This window comes from Gymnodraco acuticeps, unplaced genomic scaffold, assembly GCF_902827175.1.
Source record: "Gymnodraco acuticeps unplaced genomic scaffold, fGymAcu1.1, whole genome shotgun sequence".
NCBI classification, from domain to species: Eukaryota; Metazoa; Chordata; class Actinopteri; order Perciformes; family Bathydraconidae; genus Gymnodraco; species Gymnodraco acuticeps.
Genome location: NW_022990827.1, coordinates 10613 through 27799, shown reverse-complemented (window position 1 = coordinate 27799; position 17187 = coordinate 10613). Strand labels below are relative to the sequence as shown.

At 39.5% G+C, this 17187-nt stretch overlaps 1 protein-coding gene across 1 annotated transcript; it reads right to left on the bottom strand.

Moving 5' to 3' along the window:
* Positions 1–6782: 6782 nt before the first annotated feature.
* On the bottom strand, positions 6783–16667 carry LOC117557183 (alpha-2B adrenergic receptor-like). Its single transcript, XM_034232891.1, has 3 exons — positions 16421–16667; positions 10875–11346; positions 6783–10045 (listed from the first exon to the last, which is right to left on the bottom strand). Exons 2-3 carry the CDS (start codon positions 11240–11242, stop codon positions 8908–8910), a joined length of 1506 nt encoding a protein of 501 aa, XP_034088782.1. The 5' UTR covers positions 11243–11346; positions 16421–16667; the 3' UTR covers positions 6783–8907.
* Between the last annotated feature and the right edge of the window lie 520 nt (positions 16668–17187).

The following is a 17187-nucleotide window of genomic DNA, read 5'->3' as shown; positions in this document are numbered from 1 at the left end:
AGTCCTCTCCTGCTGATGTTCAGCTGTATATCAGTATGTAGTGTCTCTACTTTAAAGAGTCCTCTCCTGCTGATGTTCAGGTGTATATCAGTATGTAGTGTCTCTACTTTAAAGAGTCCTCTCCTGCTGATGTTCAGGTGTATATCAGTATGTAGTGTCTCTACTTTAAAGAGTCCTCTCCTGCTGATGTTCAGCTGTATATCAGTATGTAGTGTCTCTACTTTAAAGAGTCCTCTCCTGCTGATGCTCAGGTGTATATCAGTATGTAGTGTCTCTCCTTTAAAGAGTCCTCTCCTGCTGATGTTCAGGTGTATATCAGTATGTAGTGTCTCTACTTTAAAGAGTCCTCTCCTGCTGATGTTCAGCTGTATATCAGTGTGTAGTGTCTCTACTTTAAAGAGTCCTCTCCTGCTGATGTTCAGGTGTATATCAGTATGTAGTGTCTCTACTTTAAAGAGTCCTCTCCTACTGATGTTCAGGTGTATATCAGTATGTAGTGTCTTTACTTTAAAGAGTCCTCTCCTGCTGATGTTCAGGTGTATATCAGTATGTAGTGTCTCTACTTTAAAGAGTCCTCTCCTGCTGATGTTCAGGTGTATATCAGTATGTAGTGTCTCTACTTTAAAGAGTCCTCTCCTGCTGGTGTTCAGGTGTATATCAGTATGTAGTGTCTCTACTTTAAAGAGTCCTCTCCTGCTGATGTTCAGGTGTATATCAGTATGTAGTGTCTCTACTTTAAAGAGTCCTCTCCTGCTGATGTTCAGGTGTATATCAGTATGTAGTGTCTCTACTTTAAAGAGTCCTCTCCTGCTGATGTTCAGGTGTATATCAGTATGTAGTGTCTCTACTTTAAAGAGTCCTCTCCTGCTGATGTTCAGCTGTATATCAGTATGTAGTGTCTCTACTTTAAAGAGTCCTCTCCTGCTGATGTTCAGGTGTATATCAGTATGTAGTGTCTCTACTTGAAAGAGTCCTCTCCTGCTGATGTTCAGGTGTATATCAGTATGTAGTGTCTCTACTTTAAAGAGTCCTCTCCTGCTGATGTTCAGGTGTATATCAGTATGTAGTGTCTCTACTTTAAAGAGTCCTCTCCTGCTGATGTTCAGGTGTATCTCAGTATGTAGTGTCTCTACTTTAAAGAGTCCTCTCCTGCTGATGTTCAGGTGTATATCAGTATGTAGTGTCTCTACTTTAAAGAGTCCTCTCCTGCTGATGTTCAGGTGTATATCAGTATGTAGTGTCTCTACTTTAAAGAGTCCTCTCCTGCTGATGTTCAGGTGTATATCAGTATGTAGTGTCTCTACTTTAAAGAGTCCTCTCCTGCTGATGTTCAGGTGTATATCAGTATGTAGTGTCTCTACTTTAAAGAGTCCTCTCCTGCTGATGTTCAGCTGTATATCAGTATGTAGTGTCTCTACTTTAAAGAGTCCTCTCCTGCTGATGTTCAGGTGTATATCAGTATGTAGTGTCTCTACTTTAAAGAGTCCTCTCCTGCTGATGTTCAGGTGTATATCAGTATGTAGTGTCTCTACTTTAAAGAGTCCTCTCCTGCTGATGTTCAGGTGTATATCAGTATGTAGTGTCCTCTACTTTAAAGAGTCCTCTCCTGCTGATGTTCAGCTGTATATCAGTATGTAGTGTCTCTACTTTAAAGAGTCCTCTCCTGCTGATGTTCAGGTGTATATCAGTATGTAGTGTCTCTACTTTAAAGAGTCCTCTCCTGCTGATGTTCAGGTGTATATCAGTATGTAGTGTCTCTACTTTAAAGAGTCCTCTCCTGCTGGTGTTCAGGTGTATATCAGTATGTAGTGTCTCTACTTGAAAGAGTCCTCTCCTGCTGATGTTCAGGTGTATATCAGTATGTAGTGTCTCTACTTTAAAGAGTCCTCTCCTGCTGATGTTCAGGTGTATATCAGTATGTAGTGTCTCTACTTTAAAGAGTCCTCTCCTGCTGATGTTCAGGTGTATATCAGTATGTAGTGTCTGTACTTTAAAGAGTCCTCTCCTGCTGATGTTCAGGTGTATATCAGTATGTAGTGTCTCTACTTGAAAGAGTCCTCTCCTGCTGATGCTCAGGTGTATATCAGTATGTAGTGTCTCTACTTTAAAGAGTCCTCTCCTGCTGATGTTCAGGTGTATATCAGTATGTAGTGTCTCTACTTTAAAGAGTCCTCTCCTGCTGATGTTCAGCTGTATATCAGTATGTAGTGTCTCTACTTTAAAGAGTCCTCTCCTGCTGATGTTCAGGTGTATATCAGTATGTAGTGTCTCTACTTTAAAGAGTCCTCTCCTGCTGATGTTCAGCTGTATATCAGTGTGTAGTGTCTCTACTTTAAAGAGTCCTCTCCTGCTGATGTTCAGGTGTATATCAGTATGTAGTGTCTCTACTTTAAAGAGTCCTCTCCTACTGATGTTCAGCTGTATATCAGTATGTAGTGTCTCTACTTTAAAGAGTCCTCTCCTGCTGATGTTCAGGTGTATATCAGTATGTAGTGTCTCTACTTTAAAGAGTCCTCTCCTGCTGATGTTCAGCTGTATATCAGTGTGTAGTGTCTCTACTTTAAAGAGTCCTCTCCTGCTGATGTTCAGGTGTATATCAGTATGTAGTGTCTCTACTTTAAAGAGTCCTCTCCTACTGATGTTCAGGTGTATATCAGTATGTAGTGTCTTTACTTTAAAGAGTCCTCTCCTGCTGATGTTCAGGTGTATATCAGTATGTAGTGTCTCTACTTTAAAGAGTCCTCTCCTGCTGATGTTCAGGTGTATATCAGTATGTAGTGTCTCTACTTTAAAGAGTCCTCTCCTGCTGATGTTCAGGTGTATATCAGTATGTAGTGTCTCTACTTTAAAGAGTCCTCTCCAGCTGATGTTCAGGTGTATATCAGTATGTAGTGTCTCTACTTTAAAGAGTCCTCTCCTGCTGATGTTCAGCTGTATATCAGTATGTAGTGTCTCTACTTTAAAGAGTCCTCTCCTGCTGATGTTCAGGTGTATATCAGTATGTAGTGTCTCTACTTTAAAGAGTCCTCTCCTGCTGATGTTCAGCTGTATATCAGTATGTAGTGTCTCTACTTTAAAGAGTCCTCTCCTGCTGATGTTCAGGTGTATATCAGTATGTAGTGTCTCTACTTTAAAGAGTCCTCTCCAGCTGATGTTCAGGTGTATATCAGTATGTAGTGTCTCTACTTTAAAGAGTCCTCTCCTGCTGATGTTCAGGTGTATATCAGTATGTAGTGTCTCTACTTTAAAGAGTCCTCTCCTGCTGATGTTCAGGTGTATATCAGTATGTAGTGTCTCTACTTTAAAGAGTCCTCTCCTGGTGATGTTCAGGTGCATATCAGTATGTAGTGTCTCTACTTTAAAGAGTCCTCTACTGCTGATGTTCAGCTGTATATCAGTATGTAGTGTCTCTACTTTTTGTTCTTTTTTTTCATTTATTGTTTTTTATTTGTAACCCTTTTGAAGTGGTATTAATTAAATACAGCATGTTTTTTGTTTTTATTGGTATTTATCTTTCAATTTTTGCATTTAATTATATTTTTTATTTAATTATATTCAATATTTTTTGCTTTATTTGTTCATGTTATTGTTATTTCATTTGTATTTATTTATGTATATTTCGATTTGTTTTTTTCTCATGTGTGATGTATTTCTTTCTTTGAATGGAAGTGTTTGAATGAATAACCCCGCAGGTCCTGCAGGCAGAACATTAGAGATTATAATGACAGTAAATTAAAGCCCTGGAAACCATTTACACCTTTAATCACAATCAAAACATAATAGTCTTTATCTCAAGAAGTAAACAACACATATCCTACGGCTCAGTAATTAAACAGCGAGGGGTAATGGGGTGATTATCAACTTTTAATATGTTTCATTTGTACCATTCGTAGCACATTTATGATTGAGTAGTTTGTGTGACTGTGATAATAAGGAGCTGAAAGGACGTCTAAATCAACGGTAACATATGAAGGGATTTTCAAAATAAAATCTGAAACAACCAGCGGCAGCGTTTAAATCATCATCGTGTCCTTTATTCAAAGCTTTATTGTGAAGGGATTTTCAAAATAAAAGCTGAAACAACGACCAGCAGCATTTAAATCATCATCGTATCGTTTATTCAATTCTTGAATATGAAAGGATTTTCAAAATAAAAGCTGAAATAACCAGCATTGTCTCGTTTATTCAAAGCTTTACTATGAAGACATTTTCAAAATAAAAGCTGAATCAACCAGCAGCAGCATTCAAAGCTTAAACATGAAGGGATTTTCAAAATAAAAGCTGAAACAACGACCAGCAGCGTTTTAATCATCGTATCGTTTTTTAAAAAGTTTTAACATGAAGACATTTTCTAAATAAAAGCTGAAACAACGAGCAGCAGCATTCAACGCTTAAATATGAAGGGATTTTCAAAATAAAAGCTGGAAAAAAACACCAGCAGTGTTTAAATCATCATTGTGACCTTTATTCAAAGCTTTATTGTGAATAGATTTTCAAAATAAAAGCTGAAACAACCAGCAGCAGCATTCAAAGCTTAAATATTAAGGGATTTTCAAAATAAAAGCTGAAACAATGACTAGCAGCAGTTAAATCATCATTGTGACCTTTATTCAAAGCTTTATTGTGAAGAGATTTTCAAAATAAAAGCACAACACAGGAGCGGAAACAAGGCAATAATACTAGTTAAGTGAAAGTCCAGCTGAAATTACAAAACCCTGATATGACTCAGCAATTTATGACTTCCTGTCCACCATCTTAGGCTAATGCATCCCCATTAGTTTACTGGTTATTAGCTAATGGTAGCATCTTCACTGTCAAGAGGGTTTTACTTTAGCAGAAAATAAACATGCATTTTAATTTCAGTTGGATTTTAAAACAATCATATTTGACGCTAATATTGCTAAATAGCTAACACTGTACAAAAGCTACAAAACCTGTGCTATCTTACATGTTTACAGGATGCTTCACTCGAGATCATCTCTATCGGCTTTCAGACAGATAAGAGAAGTGCAATTACAACAAGAAACATGCACACACACACACACACACACACACACACACACACACACACACACACACACACACACACACACACACACACACACACACACACACACACACACACACACACACACACACACACACCACACACACACTCACACACATGCGCGTCTTCATCGGGGATTCTTCTCTCATCGCCCGGTACCTTCAGGGTTCAGATGGATTGCTTTTGTAGGGAACACGAAGTAAAGGGTTTTGAAGCTCAACGTCTCATATTAAATAAATCACTGATTGTGCAATAAACTGTAAATGAAGTACTTGAAGTAAAAGTACTTATCGTGCAGCAGAAGGTTTGGTATTATGATGATTAATATCACTGCTGCATTGTGTTGCTGTAGAAGCGTTCACTGCCTGTATATGTTGGCTCTATATCTGTTTGTATGCATCATATTGCATACAAACAGATATACAATTATAATAATAATACTTTTTTTTTAAGGCACCTTTCAAGACACCCAAGGACACCGAATATATGTGTATTTACTACTTTTTTTGGTGTACTTTTCCCTTATTTTTTCACATGTTTTGGTAATTTCAGACATTTTCAACATATTTTTAACATTTCTTTGACTGTTTAGCGTTTTGCTGCCGTTTGACGCTGTGCTCATTGTAACTCCTGTTACGAACTGTTGGCTAACCTGGAACAAATGCTGCTCCACAAACAGGCTGTTTTCACTTGAAGTAAGTACACAGCTCTGCCAATAGAACAAGTGACATTTGGCTCGGTGAGATTTATATATTTCTAAGGGATCTTTAGATAAATCAGATCTTGTGGGAGAACTCATTATTTTGAACTATAATGCTCGAAATTGTTCTGTTTTCTGATGTTGACTTTCCTCTGAGATACAACTCAAAATAGGATGTTTTGACTTAACAAGATGAAGCATTGTCTAAAAACAAGAGCCTATATCTCCCTGCAGTCACTTCTGCAGTGATTGTGTCTGATATCAGGAGACACATTCTGACTGGATATCAGACACAGATACTTTTAGATTTCGAGTTGTTATAGTGTAGACCAGGGGGGTCAAACTCAATTTAATCACGGGTCACATCAGCATTATGGCTGCACTCAAAGGGCCGGTTGTAACTTATATATAAATATATATATAAAATAATGTATTATATTACATTATTGCCTCTGCATTGGATTATTATCTGATAGGGTAATAACTTCATAATTAACTACGTCTGAAAGCAGAAGTCTGGGGCAAATAATTGCAATTCTCTTCAGTGAGAATGTGACAAAATGATTTAAAAATCAAAAAACAGAAGTGACATTTAAAAAAAAAGTAACATTTCAAAAAAATTGTCAAATTCAGAGAAAAAAGGCATATTTAGAAGAAAAAAAGTCAAATTCCTAGAAAAAAGTCTAATTTGAGATGCATTCTGGGACATGTAGTTTATGGGCAACGTGCTTCTGTAAATCGTCATCTAACCGTATAATAAACATATTATATTCTTTGCAAGCTCTTGTGGGGCCGCATGAAATGAAGTCGCGGGCCGGATTTGGCCCCCGGGCCTTGGGTTTGACCCCCTGGTGTAGACCTATCTGCAACAATGCATCATATTCTATATTAGAAAAAAGTCCAGTTTCTCAGAAAAACAGCCTGTTTTCAGTTTTGTGACGATGCTTTTTTGCCAGAGGCTTTTTAAAGACTTCATTTCGCGTCAGGAGGAGAAACATTCAACATAATCTGAAATCTAACAAAAGCTTCATGTTGTACATTTTCCCTGCTTTGTTTGCAAATAATAATAACAACGATTATTATTTTAATTTTCATAGTTTATACAAAAATAAGATGAGAAATGAAACTGTCCTTACATCTGAACATGGACTTTTTTCTTTTCTTTTCACCCTGGAAATGGGTGCACACACATTATGTGTACATATGTGTGTGTATAGAGCATTGTGTTTATCTGTATTTAATTACATATTTATCTTTATTAATTGATCCTGCAACTGGATGTATACACTTTGCTTTCTGCCCTCCTGCTTCTACTAATGTTGGATTAATCGGATTTGTCTATTGAAATAGTAGAATAAATAATATATATAGATCAAGTACCAAAAGTAGTACTCAAGTCAAAGTACTTTGCACCGCCTCCCTGCACCATGCTTACTTTATAGGACTGAATATAAACACATAATGAGGATGGAAGGAAACGGCTCCACATGTAACGCATCCATCTTTCCTGCAGCCTCTGCAGATTCTCCTGCTCTCCTCCCCACAAAGCCTCGGGCCGTTTCCCCTTAATGATAAACTCCCAGAGAGAGGTGTAGCATCGCGGAGACGTGGGCGTAAAACATCTATCCGTCTTAATGCACACTTCCCACGTTTCAGCTTTACATGGAGGAAGGGAGCGAGAAAGAAACAGCACCGAGAGGAGGATGCTCACTTTGTCCCTGCTCTGCTGTTCCTTGAGTGCCCGTTTTATCTGAGATAAAGGACACTTAGTGATATTTGTTCTCTGCCAGTGAGACCCTTAGGCGACCGTCCTCTTTATCCCCATGCACACACACACACAACACACACACACACACACACACACACACACAAACACACACACACACACACACAAACAAACACACATTTTAAATTACTGAACACAGGCCCTGTATCCTTTTGACTTCCGTATGAAAACATAATCAAATCATCGTTCTTCAGAGTCATTGAATATTTGATTACAGCGTATTCTTAAATAACATTAAAGATAATTGATTCGGCCACTTGACTGTGGCTTTCAGAAACTTCCCCTCTTTGTTCCTTCAGACGAGAAGGAGAGACAATCTCCTCCTTAATGTATAAGTGTTTATGTCTATTATGAACAAGGTCAATCCCAACGACTGCAGAAGTAAATAAATCCTTCGGTACGAAACCTAATTCCCGGCACAGTTTACTCTTGAAGGCTTTCCTGGAGTCGTGGTTGAAGTTGGTTTAAACGACCGGGTTGAAAAAAGAAAACGTCCCGAAAATATGTGGAAAATATCTGAGAAGTTGACAAAAAATATGTTAAAAGGTTCCAAAGAATACATGGAAAGAGTAGGTACTATGAGATATTCAGTATGAGGATCCTGATTGAACAGAGTGTACATGAGGTACAATCAGTGCAACCTATAAATACTTTTAATTTGTGAAAAATATTGGAATGAAGTTTGAAAAACACAGGAGAACATTTACCATAAATATCTGAGAAATTGACAAAAAATATGTGGAAGAAATGTTAAAAAGTTCCGGTAAACCGTCGGAAAAAACAAACTTGAGATGATCCGTAACTTTACGTAACTTTACCAAAGAGTTTATATTCTCCTGTAGTCTGTTCTATAGGTTTTAGTGCATGTAAATGGTATTGAAGGCCTTCCTGAAGTTGTGGTTGAATATGGTGACATTTGGGAATGAAGTCTGAAAAACACACGAGAAAAGGTCCCAAAAAAGTATGGGAGAAATCGACAAAAAGATTTGAAAAAGATTTGGGAAAATGATGTTAAATAGTTCCGAAGGCATAAATGAAAACTTGAGATGATGAGTACCTTCACCACTTTCGCTTAAAGAGGCCCGAAACAAAACATTCAAAACATATTGTAATGAAATCTGGAAAACACAGAAGACATTTTCCCAAAGAAGGAAAATATCTCAGAAATTGACGGAAAAATATATGTAAAAATATTCCAAAGGACAAAATGAAAACAGTTTGAAAAAACTAACTTGAGATGATCCGTACCTTCACCACTTTCGCTTAAAGAGTGTCTGTTCTCCTGTAGTGTGTTCTATAGGTTTCAGTGCATGTAAATGGTGTGCAAGTGTTTATATCAATACTGTTTATAGTCAATAAATCCTAATTTCCAGTCTAGAAGAACGTGCCCTTGGTGTCCCTGCACAGTATCCTCTTGAAGGCCTTCCTGAAGTCGTGGTTGAAGATGGTGTAAATGACCGGGTTGAGGCAGGAGTTGCAGTATCCGATCCAGAAGAAGAAATTAAACAAAGGGTATGGGATGCTGCAGGTCTCCGGGCACACCGCCTTCAAAGAGTAAGAGAAGAAGAAGGGGAACCAGCAGATAACGAAGCCTCCCATCACCACCGCCAACACGAAAGTGAAGCGTTTTTCCCGGTTCGCCATGGCTTTGCGGCGAGAAGTCGGCGTCCCTTGGATTTTTTCGTCGGGTACAACTTTGGTGCCAGAAGAAGAAGAGGCCATTGTTTCTTTGTACCTACAGGACAGGTTTAGCATCTTGACTTTGAACCCTTTCTTTCGGGACGACCCTAAAGTTTCCGATTTGTCCGTTTCGTCTTTGCCTTCATCGGCCATTTCAGAACCAGAGTTGGACGAGTTCTCGAACGCTGCTTCTTCTTCCTCTCGATGTTTCTGGGACTCTTTCTGGGGAACAGCTGAAGGGATTTGGGGGATTTGGGGGATTTGGGGGATTTGGGGGATTTGGGGGATTGCAGTGCCTTGGATTGGCATATTCTCTGGAGGGTTTCGAAAAGACGACTGGTTTGAATCAGAGCCAGAGATTTTAGCTTGGACTTTTTCCCGTTGGCTGCCTCCTTGATCCCCGTTCTGCTCGGATATCTTCGCCGGACTCTCATTGGCGTTTTCTCCCGTTGTCGCCTTTTGCTTCTGTCCTGCCGAACTTCGAGTATGCTGCTTTGCGATCTGATAAATCCGCACGTAAACCAGGATCATAATCACACAGGGAGCGAAGAATGACCCGATGGTGGAGTAGAGAATATACCATCGCTCGTTGTTCAGCTCGCAGACTTCTTCACCTCCTTTGCTCTTGTCCAGAGAGAGAAGAGGCGGGAAAGAGATGACCGCGGAGATCAGCCAGACTATAATAATGGCCGCTTTGATTCGCGTCGGAGTTCTTTTGGCGCCGTACGTCACGGGGCGAGATATCGACAGGTAGCGGTCCAGTGCTATCGCGCACAGGTGAACAATGGAGGACGTGCAGAAGAGGACGTCCAGCGCCAGGTAGATTTCACACCTGGAACAGAAAAGCATTTTACTCACTGTCATAATACAGACAGGGCTCTCTGTATGACTGACTGAACTTTGTTAAAGAAATACAAAGAAACAACAGTTTTTTCCCGATATTTGAGAAAATATATCAAAAGATTTTTGCATTTTTAAAGCATTTTTTAGGTTGTTCCAATAGTACCTTATTTATATGTTGGCTATAGTATAATTTAAATAAGATATCACATTGAGAAAACTAATTGTGCTTAATTTTAGGCTTTGCAGACCATTTACATGCACCAATACCTATATCAATTTCTCAGAGTTCATTCATTTGAGAATATATTTCAAGAATTCTTGCATTTTCAAAGCATGTCACCTCCTTTACATATTGGCTATATTGTAAGAAACAATTGTGCTTATTTTTAGGCTTTGAAGACCATTTACATGCACCAAAACCTATAGAACACACTACAGGAAAGTCAAATGATTTTTTTTGCATTTTGGTTTGATTTCTATTGTACCTCCGTTATAAATTGGCTATAGTTGAATTTAAATAATTGATCACATGGAGAAACTACCTCTGGAGAGAACATTGTGTCATTTTAGCCTTTGCAGACCATTTACATGCACACAAACACACTATAAGAAAGGCAAAGCATTTTTTAGCATTTTGGTTTGATTCTTATATTTTGGCTATAGTTTAATTCAAATCATCATATGAGATATCACAGAGAATGTTGTAATTGTAGCCTTTGCAGACCATTTACATGCACTAAAACACACCACAGGAAAGGCAAAGCCTCTTAGTTTGCTGTTTTATCGATATTTGATTAAATAAAAATGCCTCCACACACCACACAGAGCTGAACGCCCAGTAGCCCTGCAGCTCGTTGGCTAACGAGAACGGGATGATGAGCGTCGCGACCAGAATATCTGCCGCCGCCAGCGACACCAGGAAGAGGTTCTGAGGACCTTTGAGCGAACGAGACGTCAGGACGGCGATGATGACGAGGATGTTCCCCACGATGGTGAGGAGCATCATGGAGGTGATGGCGATGGCGAAGGCAGCGGTCGCCTGCGGGCTGTAGGGCGAAGAAGAAGAAGAAGTAGAAGCTCTGCCTGTACTCCGGTTACACGGATGGGTACCGGAGATGAGGCTAAAGTTCCTGTTGGGGAATCCGGAAAGCTCCGAGAGGCAGGGGGCGTCTGGAGACAATGCCATGCTGCTGACGGGGGTATTATATCCAGTTTGTTTGGAAAACCATGGAGAAAACAGGGGATTCCCAGTCAGAGGAGGAACCGTCCGTCAAGGGGAAGCCATGAGATCTAAGAGAGAACATTTGATTAAGAATCAGAATCCAGTGTATTGCCGTTACACATACAAGGTATTTGCTTTGGTGCAGATTAGATTCAACTTTATTGTCATTGTTTACAAGTACAACGAAAAAAGCAGTTTGCATCCAATCAGAAAGTGTAAAGACAAACCATGAATACATGTATTTGGATAAGGTGCAGATTCAGAGCACATACAGTATAAGGCGCAGGGTTTAGGCACATAGAAGTTAAACACACCAGCCTTATGTTTGCACATGGAGGTTCAAACGTAAACAACACAAGACGATAAGTTGTTGTAAGAGAAGAAACATGTGTCCGGGGAGGGGCTACAGGTGGGCTCACAGTGCAAATACCTGGGGGTCTTCACTGATTCAAGACTCAATTTGAAGGCTCAGGTGAAAAAGGTTTGCAACAGGGTCAAATTCAGTCTGTGAATGTGAGGTTTACCAGAGACTGCATGACAACAGACTCTATGGTTCCATCTCACATCACATACTGCTTAGCAACCTGCTCACATGCAACCACTCTCAAAGCCCTGGGATCATGATACGAACAAACACTTCAAATAGTAGATAAGAAATCAGTTCATTCTCATCATTGCCCAATACTCACAAAGTGCAACTTGTTGAGCTGGAAATGTAATGAGATATGCAAATGCTTGCCTCATGTACAAAATAATACACGGCCTCACCTCACCTCCGCTCAGACATGTGACCACCATACGCACACCTGTAGGTCAACAAGAGCTGCAACCAGAGGAGACTGCGTTGTTCCATTGAGGGAGAGTTCATTCAGCCAATCTTCTTTTTCTGTTAAAGCTGCACGACAGTGGAACTCAGTCCCAGTAACGAGTAGAGAACAAAACACCTGCAGTTCATTCAAATCTACCTTCAAAACATGGTTAGTGGAAAGTCCGCTCTGTCAACACTCACACAATCTGCACTTTACAACGCTCTGTCTGCACATGTGCCTCGACCTGTTGCTCTCGGTCTGCTTTGTGAATATCTATTTAAGTTTTTATGTTTTTATGTTTTTATAGATGCTTTTATCATTATATAAGCATCTCTGTTGAATGTAACCCGCTCCCGCCCCACTGCGTCAGGCCGGTGTGTCCTTGAAGACACTTCACCTGAACTTGCTCCTGTGGGTGTCCACAGTCGATGACCATTACATGTATGATCTGTATGTGTAATGTGTATTTGTAAAGCGCTTTGAGAGTCATTGATAAAGCGCTATAATAAATATAAGGATTATTATTATTATTATAATGTTGTTTTACTGATTGTATTTATCTGTCATTTGAAGTGACATTTTTTTTAGAATGACTTTCAACATCTGCCCAGGGACGCTGTTGGCGCAGTTACAGAAATGTTAATCAATGTGCCCGTCGAATGAATACCAAATAAATAAACAAAAAGTATGATAATCAGATATAACAAAATCTGTACGTTAACTTGCATTGGTTTAGTTTGAAAGAGGCCATGTGATGCCTTGGGGGTTTTCCCTCTCCTGTAGTGTGCACTATAGGTTTTAGTGCATGTAAATGGTCTGCAGACGTTAACATTTAAAAAGAGTTCATTCCGCCCACCTGCCCACTTGTCTTCTTCTCTTTCCTGTTAATCATGTGACGGCCGCTCAGATGAATCCGGTGACCCTTTGGAGGGGAACAACCCCTATGTTGGGAACATAAACTAGTTTAAATTTGATTTGTATTATCTATCTTAAAATGTCACAAACCAGATGTCAGTGACAGGAGACATTGAAGTGAACTGTGGTTTTTCAATTTAAATCCATTTGCAGATTGTCTGTGCAGGAAACCGGACTCCTTCTATGAGCCTTTATGTTTGATTCTGCACATGATGCACCTGATTGCTCCTGCCGCCCTCTTGCACAGAGCGCCGCCGTGTGAATCGAGAATTATAAAGCACTTATGATAAAATGCTGTAAATGCGGCCGTTTAAAAAGGACCCCGTTTCTTTATTCAACGCGAGGTTCCTAATGGAAAGCCCACATTGTGGCGACACTTCGCTCCATTATCGCTTTCTGTAGGAGGTTCGTCGCGATGGCGTGATGTGTCCGTTAGATTTAATCGACACAAACACCCGGTCTCTAAAAGAACGACAATATGCTTTTATTGCCATGTTCTTCTGCATCGTCATCGTCGTTCATCATGTGTAGAGTTACATCATGAAGGTTTGTTATTGATGCTTGCTTTTCCTGCCACACATATGGAAGAGTGGCCACTTTCAATGTACACACACACACACACACACACACACACACACCCACACACACACACACACACACACACACACACACACACACACACACACACACACACACACACACACACACACACACACACACACACACACACCATGTATACACCACTTCAGGGGACATTACATTGACTTACATGCATTTCCTGGAGACTTATCCTTACCAAGTCTTCACCCTAAAATTAATGATTCCCCTTATGGGGACCTCCAATTTGTCCCCATAAGGGAGGAGAGTCCCCACACGTGACTGTGTAAACAGATTTAGGTCCACACAAGTATAGTAATGCTAGGCCACACACACACACACACACACACACACACACACACACACACACACACACACACACACACACACACACACACACACACACACACACACACACACACACACACACACACACACACACACATACACCAATTTGACACATGTCCCGCTCTTATGTGCCCCTCCCCCCACATGGATCACACCTGGCACACCAGTACATGTTCAGTGTCTGTTCTTTGTATATTTACTGCAGTTCTTCATGTATACCAGTCGTCTGATACAATATGTACAGTTTGAAAGGGTGTTAAATGAAATGTGATGATTAATGGTTTTTGTGTTAATGTAATAGCAGCTAAAACAGGACCGGTCCAAATTTGGCCGTGAACACCAAAGTAAGGGCGGGGGGGGGGGCGGGGGACGAACACAACAGGAGGGTTACAGCGAAATTGCTTTTGACACCATGTTTCACTGACAGAAAACGTTTATTTATGAGACTTCCAGAACTATACGATATAAACTGACCACTTACGTAAAGTAATGTACTTAAGTAACATGTTGAGGTACATGGTGTACTTTTCCTCCACTACATGTATTGAATACCTTTAGTTACTTCACAGATGTGGATGAATGATGTGAAATCTAATCAAGTGTTGAATCAGACTTTAGTTCCACCTGGAGTAAATCCACCAGCTACCCTGCAGTATACAAAGTACTTCAAACTAGCTGCACCTTCACCAGCTTTGAGAACACTTTCATGATCAATCATTATAAAACATATCATATATATTATTCTGAAATGGACCAATCTGCACAACGACTACTTTTACTGTCTTTCACTATATTTTGATGAGAATACTTTTCTACTTTCACTTGAGGAACATTTTGAATGCAGGACTTTTACTGAAACAGAGTATTCCTACACTCTGGTACTTCTACTTTTACTCAAGTACAAGATCTGAGTACTTCTACTTTTACTCAAGTACAACATCTGAGTACTTCTACTTTTACTCAAGTACAAGATCTGAGTACTTCTACTTTTACTCAAGTAAGATCTGAGTACTTCTACTTTTACTCAAGTACAAGATCTGAGTACTTCTACTTTTACTCAAGTAAGATCTGAGTACTTCTACTTTTACTCAAGTACAACATCTGAGTACTTCTACTTTTACTCAAGAACAAGATCTGAGTACTTCTACTTTTACTCAAGTACAAAATCTGAGTACTTCTACTTTTACTCAAGTACAAGATCTGAGTACTTCTACTTTTACTCAAGTAAGATCTGAGTACTTCTACTTTTACTCAAGTAAGATCTGAGTACTTCTACTTTTACTCAAGTACAAGATCTGAGTACTTCTACTTTTACTCAAGTACAAGATCTGAGTACTTCTACTTTTACTCAAGTAAGATCTGAGTACTTCTACTTTTACTCAAGTAAGATCTGAGTACTTCTACTTTTACTCAAGTAAGATCTGAGTACTTCTACTTTTACTCAAGTAAGGTCAGAGTACTTCTACTTTTACTCAAGTACAAGATCTGAGTACTTCTACTTTTACTCAAGTAAGATCTGAGTACTTCTACTTTTACTCAAGTAAGATCTGAGTACTTCTACTTTTACTCAAGTAAGATCTGAGTACTTCTACTTTTACTCAAGTACAAGATCTGAGTACTTCTACTTTTACTCAAGTACAAGATCAGAGTACTTCTACTTTTACTCAAGTACAAGATCTGAGTACTTCTACTTTTACTCAAGTAAGATCTGAGTACTTCTACTTTTACTCAAGTAAGATCTGAGTACTTCTACTTTTACTCAAGTAAGATCTGAGTACTTCTACTTTTACTCAAGTAAGATCTGAGTCCTTCTACTTTTACTCAAGTAAGATCTGAGTACTTCTACTTTTACTCAAGTACCAGATCTTCCAAAGCTAATTGTTGTTGATATTAAACTTGAACAGGAAACTTATATTCCAGAAGTAAATGATAACAAACAGAACTCTCAAAGAAAGACCAGAAGTTACAAGAAATACTAAATCTAATGCTAGCGATATTAGCATTGTAGCTAAAGTGGCGCCACCTGGAGGTCTGGAGTGGAAACTACTGAGCCCTTTGTTTTCAGGCTTTATGTGAGATGAAGGAAATGTGAGATTTTGGAGCTCAAACAGTGAATAAAATGGACCTGAATCCCCTTTGCACGTGTGTTTTAAACCACACGTGCAGCAGAAGAAGCTCAGGGTGAGGGTTTCACATTTGGGGATTTTATTTCCTATTTTATCTTTTCTTCTCATATCAAATCCTGCCCATCTGCAGCTGCTTGAGTACTTTATTCAAATAAGTGCCTCAATATATGTTGTGCAGTATAATTGTGTTAGAGGATTAGATGTTCCCATTGAAGTCTATTTATATAAATGTAATCCATTTAAACCCCAGTAACTGCACATGACCTGTTCGTTAAAGGGATCCAGATGTTGCCAGTAAACACTTCAGAACACAGAGGAAAACAAGAGGAAAATCACCTCAAACTTACTGGGATAATCACGATCTTCTCTTCAGATGCTCAGTCCGAGTTGTAAGGTGTATTATCTGGTGGAAATCTGCAGAAACCCACCCGGTGATGATGTCCACTCTCCGGGTTAGAGATGGCAGAGATCCGGTCAGAGGATGTGTGAAAAGAGAAAGTTTCCAGAGACAGTGGAAACCCCGGATTTAAAGCATAATGCATCCGCGTGTTTAGCTTCTGTGTCCCCGGGTTGCTGCTGTGATTGCAGCCGCTGGAGACGCTCTGTTACTCGGACTGAGTTTGGAGGATTTGACGCGGAAGGATCCAGAGAAACGGAGACGCGCATTTTTACGCGCAGCTTCTCTCCAAATGCGCGCTGCATGTGAGAGGAGTCAAAGAGAAACAGGAACAGATGGCTTTATCTTTTAATCAGAGAGGGGTATTGAGTTCCTCATTTGGACGCATTTTAGGTTATTTCTCCACTCGCGTATGGACTTGTATCAAGTGGTGATCCAGTCATTCTCTGGTTTGATCTTCTGTATTGACTTGCTATTTCATTTCTTTTTTAGACACGTCTTCCACACATGCAGCTTTTGTTATTACAATTTACCTAATGCTACATAATTGTTTTTCATTATTTGCCTCCGCTTCCATACAAATGTTAATTCCTGTACAAAATAATCACATTTAAGAGACGTGTACCCTAAAACAATGCATGCTGCAAAGCTGCAAAGCACTCAATGTGTTTCTTTCAAATCTGAACATAAATGAGAAGAAAGGAGCATTTATTTGTC

What these genes read in the sequence shown, in the direction of transcription:
- LOC117557183 (XM_034232891.1), bottom strand. Translation starts at nt 11,242, where the DNA reads ATGGCATTGTCTCCAGACGCCCCCTGCCTCTCGGAGCTTTCCGGATTC. An exon ending in TGGGCGTTCAGCTCTGTGTG is followed by an intron (nt 10,046 to 10,874) that starts GTGTGTGGAGGC and finishes TTTCTGTTCCAG; the next exon opens with GTGTGAAATCTACCTGGCGC.